Raw genomic sequence first — 9781 nt, forward strand, 5'->3', positions numbered from 1 at the left:
AGATTATTAATCTCTAAATTTTTTATTGTACATACCTATTAATGTGATGGGAGTAGGGGTGGGGGGAGAGCAAAGATTCAATTTATACACGAATATATAATTTCTTTAGATGTACTATTGTTCCGCTATATACACAAGCTAAATTTTGAATGAAATAAAGATTAAAAATATACTTAAAAATAATTACAAGATTACCATTCTCAGTTTGTCTTTTGGGAATGAGAAGGAAGTAGCATCCCTCTGCCCAACGAGGCCTTATTCTTCACTTTTCTAACATATCCTAGTTAACAAAAATCTATTTTATCATATCAAGAGATTAATCTGAAATATTTTCTTAAATTGGTCTTCTTAGATATTTCAGTGTTGAAATGTCATGGTTCTTAACTGTTAATGTTTGCTTTATTTATGACTGATGTTCTAAAATAGAATTTACTTTGTTTTCATATTAAGTGATTATGATAGTCTTGCCACACTTTTATGCAGTCACTGTCTTTCCCTGCTCCATTTATCTGAAATAGGTCACTTCTGGGGCACCTGGGTGGCTCAGTGGGTTAAGCATCTGCCTTTGGCTCAGATCTCAGAGTTCTGGAATTGAGTCCCATATTGGGCTTCTTGCTCAGTGGCGAGTCTTCTTCTCTCTCTGCCCTGCTGCTCCCCCTGCTTGTGCTCTCTTTCTCTCTCTCTGTCAAATTAAAAAAAAAAAAAAAAAAATCACTTCTATCCCTTCTTAAAAGTCCTTTCAGAAGAGGAAATGAGATTCTGGTGGAAACAAAGTCTAACTTAGAACATAATAGAGACCACTTGTAAACTATGTGATTTGGACAAGTTATTTAAGCTCTGTGGGCACCTGGCTAGCTCAGTCAGTAGAGCATGCAACTCTTGATCTAAGGGTCGTGAGTTCTAGTCCCACACCGAGCACAGAAATTTCTTGGGGAAAAAAAAAGTAAACGCTCTCTGCACACTCCATTTCCTCTTCAGTAAAATGGGGATAAGGTAGTACTATGTCATAGGATTGCCGTGAGAGTACATCTGCACATGAGTACATGGCGACCACTATGATAATACTTGTTAAATAATATTAAATATATTTGGTTGAATCCAAGTACAGTTTAGGAATGGTTTTAAATTAATGTTTTTTCATTGTAAATATATCTATATGCATATTTATTAAGTATCGTTAACATTTTGATGGTTTATTTGGCTACTTTTATGAAGATACTGCAAAACAAAAATGTTAAGCCTACTATCTAGAATGCATATATATTTTTTTAACATTTTATTTATTTGAGAGAGAGAGAGAGTGCCCAAGCTGGTCGGGGTTGGAGGGGTGGTGCAGATGGATCCGAGGGACAGGCAGACTCCATGCTGAGCACAGAGCCCGATGTGGGGAGATCATGACCTGAGTCAAAATTAAGAGTCAGACGCTTAAACAATTGAGCCACCCAAGTGCCCCCCATATATTCTTTTTTAAAAAAATGAAGGTGTTGATTAATTTATTGAGGAAAACAGAAATAATTCTTAGATTTATAATGAAGTAGACTTCATTAAACTTTATGCTTATCTAATGTTTTAATGTACTTTATGCTTTCAATGTTTTCTCATTACTTTCATATTTGTGTTTCAGGGATCTCTGGGGATAACTTTTTCCTATCCCCAAGGTATTTTTTTGATAGTACTGTATCTCTTTACATTTGAGGGATTTTATTGACGTTTGAGACAAACGGTAGATATACTAAATATTTTATTGAAATTCCGGCTTATTTTGAACATACCAAAATATTCCTTTTTTTAAAAAGGTTTTTCCAGGTTTCTAGTAGGTTGTTTTTTTTTTTAAGATTTTATTTATTTGTTAAAGAGAGAGTACAAGCAGAAGGAGCAGCAGGCAGAGCGGAAAGCAGACTCCCCGCTGAGCAGAGAGCCCGATATGGGACTCACTCCCAGGACCCTGGGATCATAACCTGAGCCGAAGGCATGTACTTCACCAACTGAGTCACCCAGGCATCTCTCTAGTAGTTTATTAATATGATTTCTGATTATTATATCTTTTTAAAATTTTTTTATTTAAATTCGGTTTAGTTAACATACAGTGTAAAATTGGTTTCAGGGGTAGAATTTAGTGATTCATCAGTTGCTTCTAACACCTAGTACCCATTACATCAAGTGCCCTCCTTAATGCCCATCACCCAATTATCTGATCCTCCCACCCCCATCCCTTCCAGCAGCCCTCAGTTTGTTTCTCATAGTTAAGAGTCTCTTATGGTTTGCCTCCCTCTCTGTTTTCATCTTACTTCATTTTTCATTCCCTTCCCTTATGTTCATCTGTCTTGTTTCTTGAATTCCCCATTTGAGTGAAATCATATAGTATTTGTCTTTCTCTGACTTATTTCCCTTAGCATACTACCCTCTAGTTCCACTTGTGTTGTTGCAAATGGAAAGGTTTCATTCTTTTTGATGGCTATGTAATAGTCCATTTTATACACGCACACACGCGCATGCGCGCACGCACACACACACACACACACACACACACACACACACCTCTTCTTTATTCATTCACCTGTCAGTGGGTCAGTGGACATCTGGACTCTTTCCATAGTTTGGCGATTGTGGACATCGCTGCAATAAACATTGGGTGCAGATGCCTCTTCAGATCACTATTTTTGTATCCTTTGGATAAATACCTAGTAGTGCAAATGCTGGGTCATAGGGTCTGATTATATCTTATTATATCTTCATGTGGAATTTAAAGGAGGGTTCTGCATTTTTTTAAAAGATTTTATTAATTTATTTGACAGAGAGAGATCACAAGTAGGCAGAGAGGCAGGCAGGGGAGAGGGGGAAGCAGGTTCCCTGCTGTGCAGAGAGCCCAATGTGGGGCTCAATCCCAGGACCCCGAGATCATGACCTGAGCTGAAGGCAGAGGCTTTAAAACCCACTGAGCCACCCAGGCGCCCCTGGTTCTGCACTTTAAAATGAGATGCTTTGTTTGTGATTTCCTTTACTGAGCACTGTATTTATATTTTATTTTTCACTGCAGGTTACCTTGTCTATGAATTTGACAAGTTTTGGTTTGAAGAAAAGCCAGAAAGCATTATGTATTTCAACATGTATAGAGAGAAGTTTCATGAAAAGATTAAAGGACTCTTACTGGATTGTAATGTATCACTAACTTTAAAGATATGATTCCTCCATATTATCTTCTATTTCTACCACATTTTGCACACACAACAGAATTTATATGTTGTAATAGAAATTATCTGATCAATAACACTCGTTATATATAATTTCCTACTAAAATATTTCAGAAATTCTATTTAAGAAAGCTAGTGGACAATCAGTGTATGTTTACAGTCATTTATACACTGTCCTCCAAAGGTACCTTATCCTTCCAAAGATCCCTACTGTAGAGGCCTGCAAACTACAGTTTGGAACTTGGGACTTAGCCCATTTAGTGTAAAAGTATAAATCAGGTATTTGTATTAAATTGGTTGATTAAAATGTGTAAAAACCAGTGTTCATTTTTATGTATTGTTAACTATCAAGTCCATTTCTTTTCAGAGCTCTTTTCAGATTTTTCGTGTCTTAGTTTGGAAACGGTTGTTTTTTATTTCCTTTGTCTTGTTTTCTCCCTAGGTTAATTAACAGGAAGAGTAGCTCTTCAAGGCTTTCTTTCTTTCTTTGCATCTCAATCACATTCCTAATGTTGCTTCATTAGTAGCAGAAAGCTGAGCTATGTCAGACAAGATAAAGAAACATGGCCTCTTTTTAGTTTCTCTCATTAGCATAATCGCTAATGAGAGAATGATAGTATTGGTGACTAGGTTTTTTGTTTTTAAATACCATACTTGAAAATATCACAGTGGTATTTTAAAGCTTAAAGGCATTTTCTCATCTTCAGTGTTTGCTTTTCAGTCTGTTGTAGGAAAGAACTATAGTTAGTGCTCATTGTGAGGGCCTTTTATGAGGCTTCTCTGGCTCTGAGTGTTTATGAAAAGAGATGTATTTGCTAAGAAAATCTTGACTGTATTCAAAGGACAGTGGCTTACTTTCCATAAAGCTGTCTTTGAACCGAAACAAAGGGAAAACCTAAAGCTTCTTAAAAATATCCATGAAACATGGTTGGTTTATTTTACTCACTTTTTTTTTTTTTAAATTTTTATTTTTTCGGCATAACAATATTCATTATTTTTGCACCACACCCAGTGCTCTATGCAATCCGTGCCCTCTACAATACCCACCACCTGGTGCCCCCAACCTCCCACCCCCCACCCCTTCAAAATTCTCAGATCATTTTTCAGAGTCCATAGTCTCTCATGGTTCACCTCCCCTTCCAATTTCCCTCAACTCCCTTCTCCTCTCCATCTCCCCTTGTCCTCCATGCTATTTGTTATGCTCCACAAATAAGTGAAACCATATGATAATTGACTCTCTCTGTTTGACTTATTTCACTCAGCATAATCTCTTCCAGTCCCGTCCATGTTGCTACAAAACTTGGGTATTCATCCTTTCTTTTTTCTTTTCTTTTTTTTTTTTTTTTTACAGCTTTATAAACATATATTTTTATCCCCAGGGGTACAGGTCTGCGAATCGCCAGGTTTACACACTTCACAACACTCACCATAGCACATACCCTCCCCAATATCCATAACCCCACCCCCTCTCCCAACCCCCTCCCCCCATCAACCCTCAGTTTGTTTTGTGAGATTAAGAGTCACTTATGGTTTGTCTCCCTCCCAATCACTGTTGCTTCTTTTTGCTTTGCCTCCATAGTGTTTCTGGATAATGGCGTACGGACTTTATAGGTGTTCTTTGAGTTGATGATCTGTGGGATTCTAAAGTAGCCTGAGGATGATGACTGTGCATTTCGTATAGCTTTATTCTCCTCAAATCTCAGGAGGGCATCAAGTGCTGTCAAGGATTATATAGTGAGGAAATTCTAACGGGAATAATTTCTTCCTTGTGTGTTTTAGAAATCTGTACTCCTAGCAAAACTAAAAGAGTTTAAAGATAGGTTTGTCTGATTACTAAGTTCTCAAATCCTACAGAAAGCAGCCTATTAGAGACATCATTTAAACATGATGAGAGTTGGTGGATCTTTTAATGTGAATATCAAGTGTTTCAGGACTGACGCCTGTGGTATAGCAAGACCTGAGACTTGCAGTATTTGTTCCTGTCTGTTGACAGACCTCTCTCTGTAAACTTGCCAGAGAGAAAAGCGATGAAAAATACCCGAGTGGAAAATAACAGATGCGGTTTTGTATGGCACATACATTGAGAGCACAGCATTAACACTATTATTTTCTCAACAGGATAAAACTTCTAAAAATTGGATTCATTTTATTATAGTCATGGTGGTCTACCATCTCAGTATCACAGGAATTTAAAAATTGGCTTCTTGTAGGAGACTTCTCAACCTTGGGATTTTCTTTCTTTTATTTTGTTATTTTTATGTTTTTGGTGCTTTATTATCCAGCTCTAGAGTTCTAGGAGACGTAGGAAAATCCTGGTAAAGGTCGGGTGCTAACCATTAAAGTTTTAAGTGTCTACTCTTACATGGAAAGCAATTCTGTTAGTTTAATTTCCAAGCTGAAAATACTTACCTTAATATTTTGATCTTTCAATAGCTGAGGTCTTGAACTGATTTAAACCTTTGTCAATATGCTTAATAAAGAATGATCCAACTGTGGAAGGGGAAACTTTTAAAGCAAGTTTTTCCCCTTCTAGGGAGGAAAGTAACTTTAATGTTTTAAAAAGAATGTCATCAGAAAATTTGGTCAATAATATGTTCTTTAAGTCATCTCTGTTTGTACAATATAGATATTGTCCTGTTTTTGCTTAAAATAATCAGTAACCATTTCAGAAATTCTGTAGTGAATTGGTCTAAAAGCTACCAATAAATTGTAACGTTTGATAGTCTGGAAGCCGAAGCATCACCACTTGTAAATTAGAATGTAACATAGTGACATACATGAAAAGAAAAAACATAATTGTGTCTACCTTCCTACTTTTCCTTGCTTTCGACCTATGTATGTTAGAATTTTATGTAGTCTTAAAATCCATATTTAGAATCTTACCTGTTTCTATAATAATGAATGAAATACCAAAGTAGTGATAGAATTGAAGTAGCAGGAAAATTATGTTTGCTTTAGCATCAGAAAAGTGAATCAGTGTGGAAATCAATTTTTGTATGTGCCAGATCGAAGAGAGTGTGCCAGTGACAAGAATAGGGTAAACACAGTTACACTGGTTGTAGTTCAAATATGTTCTGAAAGACAATCTTTAAGGAAATAGGAGAAATCAGGGGATATCAGTATATCAGTGAACCTAGACCAGCCTCTCTTTGTATATACATATGGTGGTAGAGTTAGATATAAAATCAGTGTCTTACTGGCACCAGTTAGAAAACAAAATCTTTTTCTTGAAAACGCCCATCCTGTATTTTTTTTCCTCTCTTAACAACTGTTTGGATTTGTATGTATTTTTCTATCTGAAATTTATGTGTAGTCTTCATTTTTATTCCAGTATTAATAATTGTTTATATTACTGTTTCTCCCCTTAGCATTCAGTGAAATTGAACTTGGTCAAAGATTGCTCAAAGGAGCAGCATTACACGAGTGAAAAGTGGAATGCTCATTGCCAGAGCAGGAAATATTACACACTATCATGGCACAGAAGAGAAGAGGTTTGGCTTGGAGAGCAATAATGGTTATTATCTTCCTTGAAGTAAGGATTGGGGGCCAAGAGCTATTTTCTCAGGATAAACGGTCCACTCAACTTCTCTATGAATAAGTCTGGGGAGGCTTACTTTCCATTTTCACATTTAGGAACCTCTCCACACAGGCAGATTGTTAACGAAGATTAATGGACTTTAAACATCTGAGAGAAATCATGACTGAGCTTGTTTTGTTTTGTTTTGTTTTGTTTTCTGGCTTCAGCTTTTGACAAGAAAAAAAATTAAATGTACTTCAGCTAAGACCCAACTCTTATAGGGGAATTCTTTTTTTTTTTTTTCTCCCCAATTATAGGGCAGTTTTGTGTTTCTGTTAATGTATTCAAAAAATGAGCAGCGGCTTTCCCTGGGGGAAAAAGTGCTGGTTGGAAACGTAAAGAAATAGATTTTTGTCTACTTTGGATAAAACAATTAACTTCTTATGTAAAAGCAATAGTTGAAATGTGATGTTATTTTGTTCGGAATGTTGTGAACAAATTAAAAAAAAGTGTCACAATTGTTATAAGCCTTTCTGCTAATCCTTCCGTCTCTTCCCTTCCTCCGCATCCCTAATTTAAGTCACTTATTTCTATGAAATAGTGCCTTTCTTATTTAATCCTTTAATCATGTTCCTATAGATTTATCAGAATATACAGAAAATTTTTATTTTTATGACTTTAACTCATTCACTAATTATGTATTTAAGATGTTATTCGGTAACAACAGTTGGTTATAAGACCAGAAAAGAAGCTACCACTCCCATCTCCCATTCTTAGAAAGGATGGGAATAATTCATACTGCACTGTAGTATGTTTTACTTAATATTGCAGTGTATCTTAGATACATTTTTATATTAATACATAGCTTCCTTATTCTATTTATGTACAGCTGCAGAGCATTCTTCTTTGTGTGTGTGTGTGTGTGTGTGTGTGTGTATCTTATTTTAAGCTAAACAAACATACCACATATGTCACTGGTTGGATACAGCAAAAGCAGTACTTATTAAAGTTAGTACTAATAATAGCTTTAAATGTATATATTGAAAAAAGAATGGCTGAAAATTAAAGACAAAGTAATCATCTCAAGGAGTTTGGCAAAGAACAAAATAAACCTAAAGAAAATAAAGGAAATACTAAAAGCAAGAGCTCAGATGTATGGAGTAGAAATATATACCATAGACTCAACAAAAGTAAAAAGCTGTTGCTTGAAAAGACTAGTAATACTGATAAACCATGGTGAGATAAGGAAAAGCAAATAATGATATCAAGAATTAAATAGAAAACATCACTACAGATCCTGCAAACCTGAAAATATATTAAGGATCACCTCAAAAATTTGAAACTTTAGATGAAATATAAACATTTCTAGAAAAATATACTTATCAAAACAAAACTGTATAAGAAGAAATAGGGAAGCAGAAAGTCCTAGCACGGTTAGTGGATTCAGGAATTAAAAATCTTTCCATTAAAAAACCTACAGTTTACCTGTACCCCTGACACAAATAATACATTATATGTTAATTAAACAAAAAACACCCACAGTTCCACACTGGTAAGTTAACACATTTAAGAATAAAATAATGACAGGGACGCCTGGGTGGCTCAGTTGGTTGGACGACTGCCTTCGGCTCAGGTCATGATCCTGGAGTCCCGGGATCTAGTCCCGCATCAAGCTCCAAGCTCCATGGGGAGTCTGCTTCTCTCTCTGACCTTCTCCTAGCTCATGCTCTCTCACTGTCTCTCTCTCAAATAAATAAATAAAATCTTTAAAAAAAAAATAAAATGACAGTTTTCACAATCTCTTCTGCATAATGAAGGGTAGACACCCTTCATGAAACTTCATAGTGTTGATGACTCAAGTCCAACAAGAACAGAATGAAAAAGAATTATATGCCAGTGTCATTTTAGATGTTGTAATGCTAAATAAAATAGAAACTACTGAAGTCCAGAAATCAATATATTAAATAATAATGAACTACGTATAGATAGGTTGTTTTAATGTGTGATCAACTGCTGCTCAGGTTAATTCCCAAAATAAAATTAATGAAATTTACCACATTAACATTTGAAAACCACATAATCTTAAAAGTTGCAGAAAAGCATTTGGTAAAAATTCAACATCCATTCATGTTAAAAACTTAACAAATAAGAGATACAGGTTACTTTAATTTTATATCTATAATTTTATCTTATATCTATAATTATATCTATAAAATAAACACTAACCAATATATTTAATGGTAAAACATCAGGATCAGAATTAAGAAAGGATGTTACCACTTGTATCTGTTTTTGCCATAGTAACAACACATAACCAATCACGCAAAAATTTCAGTGGCTACAAAAAAAAAAAAAAATTCCCTCCTCACACATGGGTAGGCTAACCAGGCAGCTTTGCTAATCTCAGCTGGGTTCAGTGGGCCTTAAACCCAGATCATGTTTTTGGCTCCTGTCATCTTGATGTCATCTACTCATCTGGGACCAGTGGGCTACCTGAGGTATGCTCTTTAATGGTGCAGCAGAAACACAAGAAGTCCAATGGTTCACAGGTATTTCAAGCCTTTGCTCACATCATGTCCACTCACATTCCCTTGGTTGTATAGCAAATCACATGGTCAAGTCCAACATCCGTGGAACAGGGACATATATTCTATTAGGAAGGGCTAAAGAGTGAACATTTGATGAATAAATTGTCACAGCACATCTATTCAAAATTGTGCTAGAGTCCTGCCCAGTGCCATAAAACAAGTGGATGGAATGAAAGAAAAGTTAGTCATAAATGATCTAAATGTGTACATAGAAAATCCAAGAGAATTGATCCAATATCAAGGGTAGAGGAGGAATTTTTGATCAGTTATCAAGGGTGATCATTTATGAAGGGTGAGGGATCTGGCTAAACCTATCTAGCCTGATTCTTGTTAAATTGGTCTCTTGAAGACATGCCTAAGGAGTATTTAGTAGAAAAAGGCAGCTCAGAGAAGCCTGACTATAGTTTGATCAAGGGACAGTATCTTGTCACTACAGCCTACTTCCTGACTGCAAAGAAACGAACTTTTATGTTTTCTTCTATATT

The 9781-nt window shown here is 35.7% G+C and overlaps 1 protein-coding gene across 6 annotated transcripts in view; it reads left to right on the forward strand.

The window, feature by feature from the left end:
- The window catches only part of ELMOD2 (ELMO domain containing 2), a 31042-nt gene extending 23812 nt beyond the window's left edge, over positions 1 to 7230 (forward strand). For 4 of the 6 annotated variants that reach the window (XM_047718503.1, XM_047718505.1, XM_047718504.1 and 1 more), the window contains exons 9-10: positions 3038 to 3154; positions 6560 to 7230. In XM_047718503.1, coding sequence (XP_047574459.1) covers positions 3038 to 3154; positions 6560 to 6618 — 176 coding nt within the window. In that variant the 3' untranslated portion in view covers positions 6619 to 7230. Of the gene's footprint in view, positions 1 to 3037; positions 4136 to 6559 lie in introns of those variants that run through there. The other 2 variants (XM_047718507.1, XM_047718506.1) reach the window with 2 other exon arrangements.
- The last annotated feature ends 2551 nt before the right edge of the window (positions 7231 to 9781 follow it).

The sequence above is a fragment of the Lutra lutra genome, chromosome 2 (assembly GCF_902655055.1).
Source record: "Lutra lutra chromosome 2, mLutLut1.2, whole genome shotgun sequence".
Classification (NCBI taxonomy): domain Eukaryota; kingdom Metazoa; phylum Chordata; class Mammalia; order Carnivora; family Mustelidae; genus Lutra; species Lutra lutra.